This window comes from Athene cunicularia, assembly GCF_003259725.1.
Source record: "Athene cunicularia isolate RWA chromosome 2 unlocalized genomic scaffold, athCun1 chr2_part1, whole genome shotgun sequence".
Taxonomy (NCBI): domain Eukaryota; kingdom Metazoa; phylum Chordata; class Aves; order Strigiformes; family Strigidae; genus Athene; species Athene cunicularia.
This window is the reverse complement of record NW_020799095.1, coordinates 77,505,129-77,527,292: the sequence shown is the minus strand read 5'-3', so window position 1 is coordinate 77,527,292 and position 22,164 is coordinate 77,505,129. Positions and strand designations below refer to the sequence as shown.

At 36.8% G+C, this 22,164-nt stretch overlaps 1 protein-coding gene across 1 annotated transcript in view; it reads left to right on the top strand.

Annotated features, from left to right (window-relative positions):
* The window catches only part of ADCY2 (adenylate cyclase 2), a 214,011-nt gene that overhangs the window by 156,850 nt on the left and 34,997 nt on the right, over positions 1–22,164 (top strand). The window contains exons 15-16 of the mRNA XM_026841391.1: positions 4,504–4,588; positions 17,281–17,418. Of these exons, the coding sequence (XP_026697192.1) occupies positions 4,504–4,588; positions 17,281–17,418 (223 nt within the window). The remainder of the gene's footprint in view (positions 1–4,503; positions 4,589–17,280; positions 17,419–22,164) is intronic.

Below are 22,164 nucleotides of genomic sequence, written 5' to 3'. Positions count from 1 at the left end.
GCTCCAGTGCTGCAAATATTATTTCCTTCCAACAAAAGACAAGGAAATAGAACAAAAATAAATTATTGTTTAGTCTAAAATTCTATCTAGCATTTTTATGTTTTCTTCAAAAAATTCTACAGGATTTTTAAATGGTTATCTAATGAAGACAGGGAGATAAACTGCATCTGTCATTGGGTTTTATTGATTCACTATTCCATTAGTTTGGCTTTGCAGCAGTGTAATATCATTGATTTCTGTACAGGCACACCACCTGCTGCTTTAAAGTAGATTTGGAGATACTTGATGGTCAGTAACATCCAGCAAATTTCAAGTAATAAGCAATATCTCCAAGATCATGAGACAATTTTTTCAAGGCTGAAATAATTTGTTAGTTTTAATTTTCCTGGGGTCAATAAACTGATGTGGTGTTTTCATAATAAACTTTACAGAAAGTGATAAATATAAATATAATTAAGTAAACAATATCTTGGGGTGAAATGTATCATGAGGAATAGATCTTTATTTTGACATACAAATGACAGCAAATCTTGATCATTACATTTCCTTGGAACAGGCCTTCAGTGGCTCTCTAGCATTCTTGGTCAACCAAGTGACAGAAGTTCTCTCTAGTAACTCATTACAGTTCTACTTTCTTTATTTAGGGTAACAGTTAACTAACATGGAATTGGTAGTGGTGTTTTTTGAAATGCAGACTGAAAGTGTGTTCCCATTAACTGATGAAAGTGTATTCCCATTGAACAGGAGTTACTTCTTGTGCTGTTTAAGGGATTTGTTTGGGGCTACATTTAAGTTTCTTCCCAAGTCTTCGCTCTCTGAGGCTGCTGTGTTAAGGAAATTGTGTCCTTTGGTCCTGAGTCATGCCAAACTAACAATCATATTGTTCTACCCATTGAGGGTGGTTAGGAGGCCTTAACATAGTATTTCCAGTCAAGCACTGCTAAATTTCTTAATAGAAAGGTAGTACTTAAAAACTTTGTCTGAAAGCAGGCGAGTGAAATATAAGACAGTATAAATGAAAGAAAACCACCATTATTAGCTATTTTTCTTCTGTATCTGATTAAAAAAACACCTCAAATGGAGTTACAATACTCATTATTTTTCTTAACACTGAAACTGCCATGCAGTTTGTCTACATAGCCATTGAATCTATCGATCACTTAGTGAAAGCATCAGTCAAATTAAGAAAGAAATAGCTACTATTAGATACCAAAAAAGTCTGAATTTAGTACAGTCTTGTATAATTGTAATTTGTAATTGCTTCATTACTGTTTTATTACCCTAAGAGAGTTTGCACTCAGATAATTCAGAACATGAATGTTAATTATCTGGCAAGCTAAGGAAATTCTCTACGTCCCATTAAGGGACACCTGCCATAAGTCACATATTTTCCTAAAAGTTACAAAAGCGTAGAAAGAATATATTCTCTTCTCCATTTTCCAGTATCTTTATCTTCATAATAAATTTTTGTTTTTCATTTAAAATGTTACCAACAAGCCATAAGTATGTGTAAACACGATTTTTTTTCCGATCTCATACCACCTGATAAAAATGAATTATTCAAAACAGATACTTACTGATGAAACCAGAAAAAATATGAGAAGGATAGCCAAAATCTTAAATTATTTAGACTTGGAAATATCTGAAGCCTGGGAGGTTCTCATATTGTTTCCTCAATTTTAAACTCTGTCTGTAGGTTATTGTCAAGGGTTGTCCTGTCAGACAGAGAACAGACCTTTCAGAAATAAGGCATTCCTTGAAGCACAGGGAGAGGCAGGTAAAAAGTTAACTGGCTTATGGGATCCCTGGTGCTCTTTTGACAAAATGGGTTTGCCCAAATCTGACAATTCTGTGCATTTGGTGAATTCTGCAGTGTGTTTGATGACTCCACACAGTAAAGGCAAGATTACTTTACTGCAAAGACCTGTACTGTTTTTGTAATGTTCCAGTGACAAAAAACAAATACATGTTATGGCTTTCCTATGGTCATTGCCTCAAATGAGGCTTGTTTATGGTGGCACTTAACTTTTAGTGTTTTGCTTTCCCCCACTGTAGCATTTACATCACTCTTCTTTCTAGGAGCAGCATGAAACTATTTTGGCTTAGCCTAACTGAAACAGAAGTCCTGCTGCTCCCAGAAATAAGGGGGGGGAGCAAAAAATCATACAATTTTTTTTTCTGTATTCACCACTCAAGTCTGGATTGTGAGATACAGCTTTTCCTTTTCTTTATCCTCAGTCCTTTTCTCTTTGGCCTGATAGTTAGAATCTTGTTCACCTTGCTATGTAATTCTTTTTCTTTTGCCACCTCAATAACATAATTGGTCATGTAAACCAGCTACAAAGACCTTTTGTTCTTGCCTGATGCCCATGTGATTAAGTACTTTGCATAAGCTCTCCTTATGCTGTGTTAATTTTATTTCCCTTGCTCTCCAGTTTCTCTCACAAACATCTTAATTTCTTCTACAAGGGTGCACTCCAGACCTGACTCATAAGGATGTTCTTGTGTTGAATCATTTCTTAAACTGTGCAGGCTGCTTTCTTCATATCCTTCATATCAGAGAAAGAATAGCAATAATTTGAAATGTGGGAATGGTTACTGAATCTTACTGAAGGACATATACGATTGGAAGTGTTTATGCATATATAAAAAATAAGCCTGTTAATTATATTCCTTTTCTTTCATCTCTTCTAATGCTTACTAGATTTTAAATTCCTGAGTAGAGACTGTAGCTTTTACATGTAGAGCTTACTGTCTCAGTCTCGATGAGAAATTCTTGGAGAGCATATATTCATAAGCAATAATGATTTTCAAATAACTTCTAAAAGAAACATTATTTCAAGATTATGTTGTGAACTGCCGGTTGTTTGTTTTTCATCAGTTGTTCACATCAACCCAAAATCTGATTAATGCTTAGTATATAAGAGGTTCTCTGAATGATTGGCAGGGAAGCTCATAAATTACTCTCCAGAATGCTTTTAATGGCAGCAATATGGCATCAAATTGGTTTGTGAAGTTAATGCTTTTTTGTTCTTTCCTGAAAACAGCTTCTAAGACACTGTTGTTAAAACAGATCAAAATGTTTTCCAATATTTATATGTAATCTAAGGGAATTGATCCATAGAGTTCTACTCCTAAATTTTTAGTATTATAGCTTCTAAAATGTATCTGTTTGAATTTATGTATTTGAATTTGAAAATATCCTTTTATTAATTCTGAATCATACATTTATGAAGAAGCTGACTTAAAAGGTTACATTTATTATAGGTTTGGAGGAAAAGTAAGGGATATAAAACTTGTTTCTAAAACGTCATGCCAATATTTCTAGCATATAAGGTTTAATAAAATAAGATATTTGCTGGTCCTCAGAGGAGTTGAGAGATGTTTTTATATTCTGTAAAAAAATCAAGTCTGTGGTTAAAACTGAAAGCAGATGCGCAGGTGAGGGACTTCATGACAGCATCTAGTTCACTTGCTTAAGGAACTCAGTTGGTCCAGAGCTGCTGATCTCCTCTTGGCATTCATTAAACATAATTAGGTCCTACTGCATCTTTCCCTAGGCAGCCGTGCTAAGTAGCTCTTGTATGGTGCCTGATGGAGCAATTATGCTCTACTGTGGTATTCGTGTAGAGAGATTTCCACATTTGCAGAATGAATGCATGCTCGGATTGTTGCTGTATCTCTGTTTACTGAGTATCCAGTAATGCTATTTTGGCTAGACTTTCTTATTTATAAGGCACAAGACAAGGATGAGCTAGAACACTGAATAAGGATGATTTCAGGAAGAGTATAGATTACTCAATTTTTTTCAACAACAAGTCTGTTGTTGTTTTTTCTTTTCTTCACGGTGTTTAATTTTCCTTCCTATCTTGTCCTCCTACACTTCCAAATTTACTGGCCAGCAGTCAAATCTGATAAAATTCAAAGTTTTCAGAGGTGTTGAATCCCTATCCATTCCTGAAATAGCAGTCACTATATTAGGACCCTTGCTGACTAAGAGACTGCAGCATGATAGTTATCACTGGAAAAAATGGACATCACTGTCCCGTGCAATTGCTTTTCTACCTTTGGGGGGAAAATGTACACTACCAACAAGTTTATTTTGTATGTCTATTAGACTCTTAAATTGTTATAAAATCAACAGCATAAAAATAAAGCGATAAGGATCTTCTTTAATACAGGCTTTCTAAAGTAAAAACAAAACATCGCTGCTGTGAATGCAGTCTGTCATTTAAATTATTTGGGTGGAAATTATTATCTTCTCATGGTAACAGTTTCACAAAGTCAGAGGTAAAGCCAATTCAAGCGTTCCTGAGTTGAGAAAATAGCAGGGAAAAGGCCTGTCATTCTGGTAAGAATTGGAATTGGTTTTCCATGGTGTTGATATTTGGAAATTGCAACTTGCACATGGTAATTTTTTGTATCATCAGTTTTATACACCAAGAAAGGTCATGCTGCAACTATGTAACAGAGAAATTAACACATGTTTTCCTTTTCTTGTAGAACATCTATTCTTGGAATTTCGTTTGGGGCTGCATTTCTCTTCCTTTCCTTCATTTTGTTTGTCTGCTTTGCTGGACAGCTTTTGGTAGGTATTCAAGGAAATGTAATAGTTAATGGTTTCTTTTAAATAACATGTTCTGATTTTGCTAAGTCACTCTGCCTTTGCAGAGTACCAGTTAATGAGAAAGGCTTGCATGCTCAGGCTTCTGAGGACATTGTTTTGTTCATGTTAATGTACTGTAAAATGTCCTCATTTATTTGAAAAACAGAAGATGCCAGTGCAGTGACTGTCTGTACCTACACTGATACTCTCTTTCCCTCATGAAGCTGGACCCTCTGAGAGGTTTGCATTATTGTTTGTTCGGTTGTCTTTTCAAAAATATTTGCTATTGTGCTTTGAGGACATGATTCATCTTATGAGTGCTTTAATTTGGGGGACTGTGTATTAGTTTAAGTATTGTATAAGACCACTTTCTGTGTTTAGAGAATATTTCATTATAACAATTTGATATATAAAAATCTTATAGTAAAATTCTAATTTTGCCATTGAGTGGTCCAGGTGTTATGTTATTGTAATGCCTCTTAGTGTACCCAATAATATGCTGAATTCGAGAATTTCAATTAATTGAAGATTTAGGCAAACTGTTCAGCATTTCCCAATATAATTTACAAGGTTTATTGTCCTCTTTTCAGTTATTCTCAAACAGATACAACATATAACCCCATCTAGAACAAGGTATTTTAGGATTTTTAAGAAAATTAATGCAATTTGAATTTGGCATGTAATCTGAAAGTAAAATTGTCTGTATACTTGTCAGTTAATCCCTACTTCTCCTTCTCCATCTTTATATCTTTCCACGTGCTACCGTGGAGAAAGTTAAGAACAATCTTTTAGAAAAAAAGCAAAACATGCACATGGGAAAGACAATTACATTGCTATGCAGTAAAACTGTAAGGAAAGGTGGCCTGGCAGTTAAAGCAAGAAACAGAGCAAGCAGGGTTTTATAATTTCTCCCTCTTCCTTTGTGAGGCTTGAAATTAGCCAGGACATGTTTTTAAGAAAACATAATTAACATACATTTCAGTTGTCTTTCCCATAAGGTAGGGATGCTTCCACTGATCAGGAATTAATCTGAGATACAATGAGACAGTCTTTTTAAATATTTTAAATCCTTGGAGTGAGGTCTTAGAGGTATTGCTATTACTTAACAGCAAAAATTATTTCTCCTGTCATACTTGATTGCTGTTTGTTATTGACATAAGAATAAAATGATGGAGTCTGAGTACTGCTGTTGAATAAACAAATTAAAAAAAAAAATCCTTCAAGGAAAAAAGCCAGCCTTTTTCGTGTAGGAAACAGGTATCAATGAAATGGTATCAAGAAGTGCTGGGACATACATACACTCTCCTGAGGCTTTTATTTATAGTGTAGCGTAGGAGTAATACAAACATATTTTTCAGTATTTAAATGGATGGCTAAGTAAATATCCTAAGTCAGAGTTGAGGAGTCGTGACACTTGAATAATATCTAACACCTACTTTCAATGCTGTTTTTCCTATATCTTTTATGTACTGTAAATACTTCCCAGAAACGGAGACCTATTATTGCATTTCTGTTGACTTGTGAGATGTCATGTTCTAACCTAAATAGCTTGAAGAGAAGCTATTTATGTCTATGTGTTTGTGAGTTCAGCTGCTCTAATGCAGAAGCTATGCTGTTAAGAAGACTTTCAGCAAGTAAGTTATGACCATAGTTGTAGCAGCACTGTCTTTCCTTCATGAGCATGGACGTAGTTCTGTAAGGTGATAGATGAGAAGCAGTTAACTGAAGAGAAGTAGGTTTATCTTTCCCTGTCCTCTCCCTAAGATTTCTTCCTTCATGTCAAAATCCAAATATATTATTTGCAGTGTTAACCACAGTGACACCCTATGTTATGTTTTTGTAGTGTGTCCATTGCAGTATTTGACCCATAACTGTAAATGCTTTCTTTCTAGAAGAAAAAGCCAGAAATTCTGAAGCAAACAAATGTCAATGTCTGGGCTTTAACACTATAGTGTCAGCATTAACAGAAATCAAATTTTATTATCCTAACCCTGATTGAGTGTGGGTTTGTTTGTTGTTGGGGTTTCTTTTTGTTTTTTTTTTTTTCAGTGTGGGGTTTTTTTCCACCTTTATTTGGTGGAAAAATAAAGGTGGAAAAAACTTCCAGAACTGTGGAGTCACCATCCCCAGATGTGTTTAAGGGTCATTTAGATGAGATGTTGGGGTATATGGTGTAGGGGAGAACTTTGTAGAGTAGGGCTGATGGTTGGACTCGATGATCCTAAGGGTCTTTTCCGACCTGAATGATTCTGTGAATTCCTGTAGTAAATATGGATGTGCTTGTTTGTACACACACCTGCATGTAATTACAGAGTTTAAAAATCACTAGGTAGCTCTCTTCTAAAAATGCACAGAAAGAAATTTTTGTGCCTCACTGACCCTGGTAGATGAACTGTGGTGTGTTAGCCTTGTCTGTGGGCCAGACACCCACCCAGCTGCTCACTCACTCTACCTCCTCAGCAGGATGGGGGAGGAACACAGGATGAGAAAGCTCATGGGCTGAGGTAAAGGCAGGAGGATCTGTTACCAATTACCGTCATAGACAAAGCAGACTCAACTTGGGGACAAATAATGTAATTTATTGCCAGTTAAAATAGATTTGGGTAGTAATAAACAAAAACAAACACTAAAGCCACACCGTTCCTCCCTGCTCTCCCAAACTCAGCTTCACTCTTTTGCTCCAGACTTCTACCTCCCCCCGGGTGACACAAGGAGGCATCGAGGGTGGTCAGTACATAGACATTTCTCTCTGCTGCCCCTTCCCTTCATACTTTTCCCCTGCTCCAGTGTGGGGTCTCCACAAGCTGCAGTTCCTTCAGGAATATCCACCTGCTCCAGCGCACGTCCTCCATGGACTGCAGTGTGGACTTCTGCTCCAGCATGAAATGCGTCATCCTCCTCCTCCTTCTCCTCCACCAACCTTGGTGTTCCCTCTGCCATTTCTCTCTCTCTTTGTTCCCTCCTCCTGTTTTGCTGATTAGGGATACCAATTAAACTCAGACACCAGAGTGAAAAGAGCAGGCGTATTTTACTAGAAATAACTAAATAATAGAATAATAGAATAATTACAGAAAACATACAGTAAGAAAAGACAGAATAGTGCACTTAAACAAATAGGAAAGTACAGGGTAACGCATCAAATCATGACTGAGAGAGAGAATAGTGATTAAGAGAAGATCCATCACCACTTGCATATGTTCCCATCATCCAGACCCGCAGCAGCTGGGCAGCCCAGGTTACAGCGAGGGTTTGGAGAGCCTGCCCCAGCAAGTGGGAAATCGTATGCGGTGCGTCCACCCGTAGGTGAGGCTGCCAAAGTCTCTGTGAGTGGGCCCAGCCTTATATACCCGAAAGTCAGCAAGCCAGAAGAGCTGGCACCTTTGGTTTAAGTGGAAATACCTGGTTTCAATCTGACATTAGATTCCCCCAGAGCCTGGCCAGGGCTCAAGGGAGAAGCTCAGGGAGTTTCTCTGCTTATCTGATCAGATTATGTTCAAGGTCTCACATCAGGCCTCAGGGACAGACACCTGCCTCCATGACCCTGTTATTCTGTTCATATAGGAAGGAAGGGAAAGATACATTTAAAATAGCTACACCCACCATGTGTATTTCACTAATGATTACAGACTGAGTTAGCAGTTTCGGCTCAGGGCCGTTGCTCAGGCTTCAACACTTCCACCTTCTACATCAGAATAGGTGGTTTGTTATAACTTAGTATAATACCTGTTAGCACAATGGTTTTCAGTTATAAAATAAACAGGATTCATCTATAGGTCAGCTCTGGCTTAGGCCTATTGTCCAAGCTTTGCATTTCATCTCCTCTCTGCCCAACATTTTCTGCCTCTTTGCCCAAGGCGCCCGCCTGGGGCTGAGGGGCTCAGCTGTCGCTGCTGTGGAGCTGTTGGAGCTGCCTGGAACCGGCTGTGTCCTGGTTCACCCCATACATAAAGTTGCAGTAGTAGTCAAAAATTTCAATAACTCCTACAGGATTTGTAGGGCGGGGCCTGTAGTGCTGGCAAAGACAGCAAAATCTTAAGTTGAAGTTAGGACACCTGGCCCTCACTGCATTATGCGCTTGTCTCAGTGCTTTGACACTTTGCCCGCTCAGTCTCCACCGATTCTAAATGGCAGTCACCACTGCAGAGTAACTCACGCAAAAAGCAACGCTGAACAAGTTTCTCTACGGGATTTTCATTTCATTGGTAAATGAAAAAAAAAAAAGAAAAATCCAGACTGCAATGCTAAAATTACTAGCACTTATGGAATTTAATTACAATATTGTAAGAAGAGATTTATACTCACTCTTCCACTCTGAGTTTATTATTAGTTGATTTTACTGTTTGGCAGCACTGCAGCACAGTCCGACTCAATCTGTTGTGGAGTGATAATATCAGCCATTAAATAAGAAAGGAATGTTTCCATCAAACGATGTGGCAGAGCAGTAGCACAAATAACAAGGTTACAGACTTCCAGATCTTGCTTTTTCAGTGTGGCATCCCCTGCCCGTCTTGGGCAAGCAGGCTGAGGACAGGGAGGGCTGACACTTACAGAAACAGTTGTTTGCCCATTGTTATTAAACCTTCATCATTCCTAACTAAAATTGGCATATGTCCTGAAACTTGAAATGTATTGATGTCTTTTCTAATTCTTCTTTGTCCCTATGCATTTTTAAAATTTTTTTATTTATTTTTTAGATAATGACAGTATTCAGACTTAACTCTTAAGATTATTTTTGTTCTTAAAGATCCCTTTTGGCATATTTATTTCATATTTTAAAGGCAGGCTATTATTTTTCATTAATTTCTAATATTTTCTTTCATTTTTCCTTGAAAGGTTTCCTTACCAAATTACATGCAGATAGAGGACAGCGATTGTCCAGTAGCTCATGCATTTTCTGTGTCTAACTTTATCTTCTTGAAGTACAGATGAGTTCATAGGATGAGTATGAAATGCCTCAGACCTTGTAACTGTTAGATGTGTTTTACCTCCTGATGCGAATGCAAGAAAGCAGAGATCTGGCTACATAAATGATACACTGGAAAATATAATGCAATCAAAAGAAAAACACTACAGTAAGCATGTAAAGATCTCTGTGGTAGCTGAGGTAGCCTGCTGAAGAAGTATTAGTGTCAAGCAGATGTTCTTTGTGCACTGATTCAAATACTGTCTCAAGAATTTCTTTACATTGCCTGGGACATATGTGCATTTAACTGATACCATGTAATCTTTGTGCCAGTTATTCCCCATTAATATGAAAAGGCCTTTTATTGAATATGTTTATACCTTGCAAACTTATTTAGCTACTTCAGCTAACAAGGTTGATAAGAAGTAATAACATTTCTTTCCTATTATTTCATCTGAACATGTTTATAGACTCTCTTAAATACCCAACTGAACCACAGAATTAGCAGAACACAATACCAACAAAAAAAAAAAATCAGAAAATTATTTGGCTCCACAGTTGAGAAAGATGTTTTGATTTGAGGTCACCGGAGCATCTAACAAAGTACAGCCAGTATGTGAGCAGTCCTGTCCCTGCTAGAGGAGAGCATGTTATTTATTAGTTGCATTACATCACACCACTGTATTGAGTGATACACAATCTTTACCTTTGTTCACAGGGATTTGTCTTTTACTCTAAAGCATTTGGCATTGGTACTTAACACTCAGAAAGACTGTGTACACTTAAGAGACTTAAAAGCTCTGCAAGTACAGAGATTCAGCACCAGCACTACCTGGAAATTATTTTTGACCTGGAATCTTACCTCTGATGTGAGTGTCTCTCTTAATGCAGATACAAATGAAAGATTGAAGCCCTTCAGTTTCTTTGATAGTAAGCCTTTGCTTGTAAATTAAGATTAAAATGGGGAAGGGACAAAGCAGGGAGAACCCAGAGAGGGACTTTGGCACCTACAGCAGGATCTGTGAAAGAGACTCACCAATCCTAATAGTTTGATGAGTCTCTAGCACAGGCACTGCAACAGCAAATCCATCATCACTAAGTTAGGTACAATATTCAGATTTCAGCAACTGTTAGAAAAGTACTGATTTCAGCAACAAAAATCCTTCTCCTTACTCCTTGAGTTATGTTTATGACACGTTATGTGTTTGTGACCAACTGAAGAAATGGCCTAGCTTGGTGAAAACCACAAGTTTCTTATGTCTATTGTGCCAATAGTTTCTTTATTTTTTGATGAGTGAGACTATATTGATTTTTTTTTAATCTGTCAGTAAAATATGCCTTTTAATGACTTTTCCCAAGATGAGATTGTAAATTACCTCCAAATAACAGATATCCAAGTGTGCTTCCTAATACCAACAGTCCAGTATGCAAACAATTTTTCCTACAGTTAATTAATAAGAAGAATAAAAGCAGAGAGTATCTAGATATTTTTGAAGGTTCTTTTACATATATTACCTGAGAGGTGATATTCATGATGTGTAAACACCACAATATGGTCACAGATGAGGGCTCCTATTGTGTGAGGCAGGTTTTGGGTGGTAGTGTCTTACTTGGAGACCTAGACTTGGTCAACACAGAACATAGGATTCAGAACTTCTTCCGTTAGTTCAGTAACCCGAGTACTGTCTTTTAAAAGTCGATCAGGTTTGCTTTTCTCAAAACCGGTTAAATATTTCAGGTAAAACAGAAAAACTTTGACAGGAGGACTGAGAATGTCTTACCTTAAAATAGCATATAAGACAGCAACTGTACATTTTCTTGAATGGAGAAGGGAGCAGCAAACACCAGGACTGAATTCTGAGTGTCTAAAGGCATGTTTATATGTCTCACTGCCACATTCTTTCCTTTGAATGAGATACTTGAAGAGAACCATGTGGCCATTTTAACATGACCCTTTGTGAGGATAATCAACACTGTAAAGTATGGTGAAACTAAAAAAAAAAAAAAATCAACTTTAGTTTTTCCTGTTTTTTCTTGGTTCAAGATTTTAGCTTTTGTCAAACCAGTTGTATCCAATATAAGCTGAATAGACCTGCATGCATTTTGTATGATTCAAAATGCCTGGCTTAGATTTACAAGTGCCACCATGGAGTTCAAAAGCTTGGTGTTACAGTACTCATTTTAGAAGTACTTTGGTTCTTTTTATCAACAATAGGACCACTAGGAAGTATGTAAAGTATAAGCTTATATCTCTGTACAAAAATTACCTCCAAGCTTAGGTCAGTGTAATCACTGTCAGTCAGTTGTTTGGATTTGAACTTCAGCGTCTTCTTCAAGTCTGAGTGAAAACAAGGATCTGAAAAAAATTTGAAATCTCGGGCTTTTTGTTTCTCTTGATTTCATTTCTTGTAACTTCAGTAAAACACTAAGTTGTATTTGAATGCAAAATGAAAAGAACAATAATAGAACTATAGAAAATGTGATTCACTGGCTTTCTGTAAATAAGAGGTCTTCAGTCAAGATGTTCCAACCTCTGCTAGCATGTGCAAGAGAAGTGTGACAGCTCTTGCGACACTGTCTTTCATCTACAACATAGGTGTCACAATTAATTCTCTCACCAATTCCTTGATCTCACTCAGAAAGACAGCATTCATTTTGTTAAATGCTGAAGTAGGTTTTTGTGTGTGGAAAGACAACACAGGATACATTTTAATAACCTGAATATTCAAAATAAGTTATTACTCACTATCATGCTGAGCTGTCATATCAGATTTAACATGTTCAGATGAAAAGGTAATACGTTAGTCACTTTTCATACTACAAATACCTATTATTTCTAGTTGGTAAATGATAAACTCTGAACCATGTTCTGCCAGCTCTGCTTAGAATAAACACAGAAGCTAATGCTACCGAGATCTGATGTCTTACCCTTCTTGCATGCTTTCTAGACATGATTACTCTCTTCCTTTCATCTCATTCTCCATTTTTTTAAAAAGATTGCAAGTGAGACGTAACATTTACAAGAAAATGTGTTTGACGTAAGCCAATGAATCAGCAAAATAAATGTGCGTAGTTCTGCCAGTGCTATTAAGAGTCTGAATTTAATGATCACCCCACCACTCCAGTTCTGCTTCCAGGAATTCCCTAAATTTTCAGCAGTACTGAACTGCTGCAGTTATGCTATATATGGACTGGATTTAGACTGCTCAAAAGTGAAATGAAGTTAAACAAATCTGTTAATTTACATAGAGGATTACTGACCAACAGTGTATTCTTTCATGTTTTCCAAGGAATTTGTACACAATGGTGTGAATCAGGGTTTTGTCACAAATTTTTTCTTCCAGGAGCCTCATTGGCTTAACCTATGAGGGCTGCTCTCTTTGCTGTTAGAGAGACCCATCATCTTTTTAACAAACCAGGTGGGCATGACAGATGTATCAAATAATAAACAGTGGTCCTTCCTCTCCAGAACTCACAGTTTTGCATTAAACAGCTTTTTGAGAAGTACATCACTGAGTTCTGGTGTGCTTCTATTTTACAAGTGGAAATAACTATCTACAACTTCATTTTTGAAGTTGCAATCTAACAACACTCACATTTTTCTTCATGTCAGAGCCAGCAATATCTGTAAGTTTAGCAATAGCAACTAGAAGAATGGAATCTCTTTATTGATTAATCACACTAGCTGAGTAATATATTGTTCCCTGAAATTTATTTTATTCTCCAGAATTTTCTTACTGATAAAGCTTCCCAGAGAACATATATTTTTTTTTTAAATGGAAGTAGAAAAACAGCTTTTTGAAAAAGTATAGACAATTAGTCCAATTAATTTCTCATTGCTAAAATACATTAGCAAAGACAGGTGATATTGATCAAAAATCTTGTAAAGAAAGGAAATCTAGAATTATTGCAAGTAATTTTAGAACAGAAGTTACATAAGTCTGTTCAAAAGTGTACAGGTACTTGGAAAGCAATAAAGCAGTCCTCAGCAATAAATGCAGTTTTCAGCATGGACATTGCTAAGTAATTTCAGCAATTCTGTACTGTAATTTTTTAAATGATTACTTTAAAAAAATAAAGTTCAAACTTAACAATTAGAAGCATTGATGTTAAAGTAGAAGAGTCTGAGAAGTCTCCATTGTTTGATGCCAACATTTTTGTATTTAAATATTTGGATTCAAAAGATATTTTCTATGTGAAACAATTTTATCTTCATAATTAACATAAGTTGTTCATTTGTGCAGAGGAAACCATCGATTTACATTGCTTAGCATTAGAAAAACATGAAAGCATCATTTTTATAACATTATTTTGCATCTGTTATTGAGCCATGTTTTTTAAAGTTCTGAAATTGAAAATAGCTGCTAGAGCTTGTTGGATCCAGTGGAGTTCAGGAGCCGGGGAAGTGCTCCTTCCTGGTCTTCTAGAGCCCAGTTTGGCAGAATTAAAGATGCAGGGGATTCTCTTGTCCTACTCCATCAATGGGAGGCTGTCAGTACAGTGTCCCGGGTACAACCGGTAGTGAGGTTGAGCACATATTCCCAGTAGGCACACAGGCATATACCGTACACACTGACCAAGCACACAGATCCATGGAGAGACCAGGTCTCTTACAGCACAACAACAAGCAGCAGTCACATAAATATGATCAACGCTGATGGTCTAGTTCTGCCTTTCTGGCTGGTCATGGCTGAAGCTTGCTAGTGGAGTATACACACACCCTGCCTGTCATCATCCAAAGGAACATTCACGTGTTTGGGTCACTCAGTATGGACTTTAAGTCAATACAATAACCGTGCCCAGACTCTGCCCCCCTTAAGCAGTGAGTCTCTCAAACCTTGGGTCTTTTCAGATGTAGATCTCCTATTTACCAGCCCATCCAACTTGAAGTTTCCTAATGGTTACACACACACTCCCCCCCGCACCCCATGAGTCTCTCCAGGGACTGGTCTGAGACACTGCAGTTCCTGGCACCCAGGCCCTCAGTTGCCTCAAATACGTGATCTCTCTCTCTCTAGTGACTGGCACTTATCCCTGTGCTACTTGCCATCTAGTCCAGCATGATGTTTACTAGCATTTGCACACGTGAAGGCTCAGAATAAGGACTGCACTTACACAGAAGATAGTTAGAGATAGGATTTAATAAGAATATGGAATAGACTCATTTAGACAAGTGTTTACAAGCAGTCATTTTCTTTCATCCCTTCTCTTCTCCATTTACCTATGTTTGTTTCTCCCCCATCCACATCTATCCTCCCCTCTCCTCTCCTGTGTCCCATCCTCTAAACATCCTGTAAGCTTTCCACACACCTGCAATACCCTTAAAGCATGCCATAAGGTTTTGCACAATCCCAGGTTGCTTTCTGCTCCATTGCAAAAGTATCTGCCTCATGCCAACATACTATCCTTTTTTCGCAGTAATCACCCTTAGTCTGCAGGGCATCCTGGAAAGGGAGTTTATTTCGTTGAGGCTTCTTGGTAAGTTTCCCATCAGAAAACATGGCTGAAACATTGTCCTTCGATGGTCTTAGGAGCAGCAGATTCAGTGGCTTCTGTTCTTCACTGATTAGGTTACTTTGGTTCCACCATCTATCATTGTCCTCTGATCATCACCAGGTCTTTGTGTTTCATTTGCTTAGCCTTTATTCAGATAACCTAAACCCAGTAAAATTCATAATAAAATGTATCTAGTTTAGCCCAGATAATTTATATTCAGAATTAGCTGCTTTTCTTGGAATTCTATCCTAAAGACTTTTCTTGAACAGTATAGCTCCCTGTAAGATAATTCAGAAAGCAGAACATGATATACTGCTTTATACATATAATTTCTTACTTTATATTCTTCATACTTTCTCAGTGTTCCTGTCTAGTTCTGTCCCTAATCCAACTTAAACTAGTCCAGCTACTTAGAAACTTCCAAGAAAATCATGGAACGATGTAGGTGAAGTTGTACTAAAGCCCCAGGTGTGCTGTAACAAAGGCAAAAAGCAATTTAAGGCATGATTTCATGACTCTTAAATTGCCATAAATCCATGCTCCCTGACTTATTATTTCTGGCAGGCTAGACAGATAACTGAATGATTCATCTTCACACAGAGCCATTCCCTTCATCCAGTTCAACACTCCATGTCTGTAGCAACATCAGCAATGTAGACTTTATGCTTCTTACTTTAAACGTGGGAAGGATGACAAAACTTTTCTATAATCTACATGTGTTTTCAAATTATCTTGAAATTTTTCATGTACTTAGGGGTGGAGAAAAAGGTTTGGAAGTTCAAAAAGGCATTTGAGCAGGAGTTTCTTGCTTAAAAATGCAGGTCCCTTGAGTTTATGTGTGGAGTTTTTAATATGGGGGAAGAGTAATGTGTATATAAAGCTGTCTATCTTTTCCCTTTGTCCATCCTTGAGACTCCCAATTATTGTTTTGACCTTCCCGAAACTGATTTAATTAACTCAGTACCTGTCCAATCCAGTGTGCAAAACTCCACGTTATAAAAAGGAACAATGTGTGAAAGAGGTTCTAGATATACAGTGCACTTGTCCAAATAGTGCATAATTAGGAAGGAAATAGTTATGTGCAGAATAACAAAGACCTTCATGCAAACAACATCACATGTGTTGGGTAATAGTGTAATTTAGCGTGATGTGCCATAGCTATTGAACCTGAACTAACAGATAAGTGCTGTAAATTAAGTCCTATATTTGGTAGGTTTTAGTGCTTGTGTTCTCATTTCAGGGACTTCCTGTTCTTGTATCTCTGATGCTGTGGCTGGGATGAAAACAATATGTGATCTCTGATAATATTAAGTAAATAAAGAAAACGAGTTGATAAAAAGAGAATACTTTTGTAGGACTGTCATGTTCCTTAACTTTTCATTGTCTTTTTTTACAAAGGTTTCAATATAGCTGAATTTGATATTTGGAAAGGGCACAAGATGCTTCTAGGCAGTATTTTCTCCTTATTGCTAAGGTTTGGGGAAAATTAGTATTTATTGGATGTGCCACAAATTGTTTATTTTGTGTGAACATCTTGTGCCTCTAGGCACTATGCATGTATGAATGGAGGCTATTGCAATATGTTCTTGGAAGCAGGTTAAAAGAGTCACAGTTTTTTATTTTTAATTTTTGCCACTATATAAGAAAAAATTTCTGTTCCCTAAATACTCTTTGTGTCAAATTGTAAGTCTGATTCTTGTATGAAATGCTTCTTTGTTTTCTACATAGTTTTAGGGAAGGTTGATTTGCTTTACTGAGTTATTTTCACTTAAATTTAATTAGCAAACAAATGAAAGAAAAACCCAGAAACCCCACTATTTTGTAGACTGCCAGGGATATATCTGTTCCTTTATCCTGCATGAGGAGACCTCTGTCTCTCTGTCAGAAACTTTGCAGAGTCATTACTTACATTTTGAAGTTTCCAGAGACTGCTAAATATTGCTCTTTCAATTGAGGCGGGAGGTCAGTTTGTTTGCTTGTTTTTTTACTGATACTAGAGGTAATGACACTGCTGTCAACTCTGTAATTGCTATTATTAGTAATATATATTGAATGTTTAATAAGGTACTTGCAAATCATAATTATTTAACAGAATTGATATTGTGGCAGATATATTAACAAAATTTGCATTTAGTTTCATGAATAGTTCTCTACAATGTTTCAGGATTAATGCTGCCCTTAATCTTGAGCCTTCTTAATTCTACCCTTGTTTATAGTAATTAAATATACTAAAACTATTTTTATTTTCTCTTTTTTTTAAACTCTTTGCACTTAGCAATGTAGCAAGAAAGCATCAGCTTCATTGCTGTGGATCCTGAAATCATCTGGAATAATTGCAAACCGTCCTTGGCCACGGATCACTCTTACATTGACAACCACTGCTATAATACTAACTATGGCTGTATTCAACATGGTAAGGGAAAAGGGGTAATTTTTCTTGTTGGTTGGTGGGGGTTTTTTTTTCAGTATTGGTTTAGATGTTGAATTTGTGGCCCATGGCTATGCCAGGAACCTACATAATGATTGCCAGAGACAAAAATGTAAAACAGAGCAACAGAAAACATACTGTATAATGGAGACTTCTGCAAACAGGATGCTCAGCAAGAGTTCAGATCCTGATTAAGTTTATTTTTTAAAAAAATAATTTATAAGGAATAGAAGATAGTTAAATCCCAGGTTTGAATTGTTTAAATCCCTTTCTTATCTGTGCATTGCTTAGAAAAACAGAGTATTGCTCAAAGAATGAAGTGCCTCCTCTCAGGATGTCTGGAAGACTTTGAGCGAAACAAACTAAGCTTTATTCAGATTTATGATGCTCCTCACATTATATATTATACATTACATTATACATTATATATTGCATATTATACATTATTGAATTTCATGGGCTTGTCTTTTTTTTAAAAAAGAAAAATGAAGTTACATCAAAACTTCAAAAGTACTGAACTACAAATTTGTTAGGTCTTACCCCCATTTCATGCATTTCAACCTGTGCTTTGCTTTTCTTTCCTAATAGGAAAAATCCATGCAATTCTATTATTCATTTGTAACTATAGCAAATAAAGAGTAGATCTGTCATTAGTCTGCCTAAAGCCTGACTCTTAATGTCCTCATTCGTTCTGAAGGCTGTGTTGTCAAGTGCGATGAACAGTATATGGGATCAGAAAACTTTGTTTCGCCCTGTTGGCTGAGCTTGCTTCTGTTTGTAAACTGTAAAAGTGTTCCAGGTCAGTTCTGTGTCTGCAAAATGGGAACAGTAATATTTATTTATTAACGGTTTTGTTACAACATTAATGTATAGATATTAGTCACATTTCAAGTGAGTGAGATTTGCACTTCAGTGTTTTTGAAATTACAACTCTAGCAACTTGAGTTTCTGGTATCTTTCTTACTTGAGGTTCATAAAGGACTTAAAGTTTGATAATACCAACACTATTTTATTTTGTTTTCCCACAACATTTCAATCAATCAATTAGTCAACCATTTGTTGCAGTAAGCATTAAACTTGTCCAAATGATGTAATGATGTAATGTGGGCTTTCAAATATGAACACTTGCAATTTCTGGTAGAACCTTCTCTCCATTTCTTCTATTAAATGATCCTAGTCTTGTTTTTGTTGGTTTTCTTTTTAGGAAAGTAGATATTTTCCCTTCTTTTGCCTGTTTTTTTTTTTGTTTTTTTTTTTAAGTAGAGGAGATAGACTCAAAAAATAATTCCATGCTCAAGAATTTAAAACTGAGCTAATTGAATTTGGTGTTTAAGGCTGATAGAGGAAAAACTCAAAGAAGCATTGGCTGGAAAATGAGAAAATAAGCTCACTATTTAGAAGAGAAAGCAGTTAGCAGTAGGAACAAATTATTCTGAAAAGCTGTTGATTCTCCATCACTTCTTGTCCTCAGCTGAAGGCTATATGCCTTTATGAACAATAGCCTTTAGCCAAGCAAAAGTTATTTGGTGTACTACAGGACAAAACCCAGAGATGGAGTAGCTTTTAAAATGTAGGTCACATTAGACTTCTCTTATTTTGACCTCTATAAATGTGTAAGAAGGAATTACATAACCTACTTGGGCTTAAAGTATACTTTGAGTTAGAGTTCGTGTGACCATGTGGTTATTTAAGTTAAAAACTGTAAAAGAAGATATGGTCACGACTGTTTTTTCCTTAGACTGAAGTTCTACTGTTATGTACAGCCCACTTCAAATTTGGCCTTCAACTAGTAAAAGACATTTTAGCAAAAAATCACATAATTTTTCAAAAAAAGTGTTTAATTTTATTGATTCAAGTCCATTTGTACGTGGACTGAATGTTACAGTAGAGCTTAATAGGCTGTATTTTAGTCTTTCTGCCTTATCAGTAATGACTGCAGTATTACAAATAATCATGTTCCATGATATTCATGAGATGATAATTTTAAGTACAATTCCCACCCTGAAACTAAACCTTAATAATTTGACTAGCAAAAATGACTTTAAATGTGATTGTGAAATTTGCATTTCCTCAATATTAATAGCAAATTGTGGGAGAGACTCTGAAGTATCATTATTATATCTCTAAGCAACATGTACTTAATAGCAGAGTCCATTAACTTCATTTATTTTCATGAACTCTTTCAGTAGAAAAAGGCTAAATGTAGCCATTAAGATTTAATGGAGATAAAAAGCGTCTAACCATCCCACACCTAATAAATCATAATTAAGACCAAAATGTCAAATAAAACTCACTCTTTATGGTCAAGGGACATTAGAAAAGAGTGGGGGTGCCATTTTATTTCAAATTAGCTGTTTCAGCAGACATCTGAATCTAGTCTTCACGTTTGAGAGGTATATAGTCATGATCAGTGGAGGGAAGTGAAAAAACAGCCTAATATGACATAAATATCAAATACTTCTTAGCTGAAGGGAGAGGGTGACTCATGCTGCTTCCATTGAGCATTAGATATGGTGCCATATATAGAGTAGGGCAACAATCAGTGGCTGAGGAATACTGCTTTTGCAAAGCTACCCTGCATTAAACAGAACATGAAAAAGTATATTGCAGGGAAGAATCCAGACATCTCAGAGACAGCGGGACTGCATGACTTCAAAGGGTCGGCTCTTGGAAGTTAAATGAATGACTGTATACGATGCCTCAAATGATTGTGCCTCACCATCCTCTGGTATTCATGTGATCTCAGTGACAGTGACGTGAGGAAAGAGCCCTGGAAGAGGTCTTTGTTTCAGTGAATTCTGCATCAAATGCATGAACAGCTCTTGGCACAGCAACAGGTTATCAGGGCTATACTGTCCCAGGAAAGTGCCCTGACTACCAGCTTTCAGTCAGGATATTACTTGCTTTCCTGTCTTTCATCCAGTGAATTTTGAACAACTGGAATATTTCCTTTGAAAGAACATGTCTTTAGACAAGTGAAGACTGACAGAGGTTTGAGTATTTCTGCTTCATTATTTAATGTACATCCATAAGCGTGAGCTGTTTTAAATTATGCAGGTATTTGCCCCATACTGTTCTCCCTCTAGTTATGGCTGATATTGCATGTTTTAATAAGGACAAATAATTAAGCAAACCTGCTTCCATTCTTGCAGAGGAAAGTTGGTTTATTTAATATACCTTCCTTTTAGAGTAACTAACTGTTAATACAGTTGCTGATGTTCAGTGCTATATTTTTAATATGCAAGCTCTTTGGCAGATATGCTGTAATTATATGTCCCTACGGTGACTAGCACATTGAAGACCCTATGTCAGAGAGTGCCTAATGCATTTTTTTATAAGAATAAACCAACACTGCCTAGACCTTGACCTGGCCTAGGAGTTGGAAGGAGAAAGGGGAGGGGAATGCACAGCTGCAGTCATGTCATTTGAGTGGTACATGCAGGGCCCCGTTCACAAATCCATTCTAGATTATAGATAGAATTTAAGAAACTTACTAAAATCAGTAACAGTCTAGATACACTGGACTATCAGAGATGCACTAGCAGGTGAGATAGATAGCAAGCACTTGGCACGAACTATCCTAAAAATAATGCTTACAGCAGTTCTGGTGTCTCTCAAATGTGTACGGAGAGAGAGTTGTGCTCTTACATGATCATTTGCTCCACAGTCCAGCAAAGATGAACCCACATAAGTGAACATCACTCCATATCTGTCGAAGACCATGATTGTATCTGAGTCTGTAAAGGCCTAGCAGGCTTCTCTTCTCTTCTCTCTTACAAAATGTTGCTGGGAGCTTTGAACAAGGCATGTTGCCTCACAGGGAGGCCTGGGACTTCACTACATGGGGATATAGATAATGATGCATTTTCACTTCACACACAAACTTGTAAAAAAATCAAACGAAATTATCAAGTAACTTGAGTTTGGTACGTCAATTAAACAAGAGACACACCACAGGATTTCAAAGAACACAGATGCATAAGCACCTGGAAGCTAAGAAGTCTTGTACACCCAGAGACAAAATGCTCTAAAAATCATACTCAGTGCAGTGCAGTACTGTCTGGATCTTCACCATCCTTTTCCAACTTACCAATGCCTCAGCATCACTTCCGTTTATTCAAAAAAATGGTTAATAGTCTAGGTAGGTACTTAATGTTCCAAGCTCTCCTTAAACTTTTGCTTTTGAGCTTGTGAAGATGAGGAATGATACCAGAATTTGGGATTCTCTGTATTATTCTTGGGTATTTGTGTGGGGATCTGGGGATAAATTCCTGACTCAGCTATCAGACCAGTTAGCATTTTTCACATGAAGCAGTAATAGACATTTTGAGAACTTCTCCTAAGCCACATTGATACTTGAAGAGTTGGTAGAAAAATTAAAAATTAACAAGAGGATTCCTGCATGTTTGACTTAGAGGTTCAAACAAAAGAGCAATGCTGAAAAAAAGCATTATTGCTTCATTTGTTTGAGAAAAAGGCAAATCCTCTAGTTCAACCTGATACCAGACCTGCATGCATCTGCCATACTTTGAAGTATACTCTTCTCACTCTATCTTTTGCTGAACAAGCCTAGGGCACAAACACAAACAACTTTGTTTACAACAACAGTATAAAAACTGGAGACCACTCTGTCTTAAGGAGATTTCATAGCTCTTCTGGAATGACAGAAAATTAATTTAAAGTGTAGTTGCGTGTCATATGAGCCAGGGAGGTAGTGGGGAGAGAGAAGGA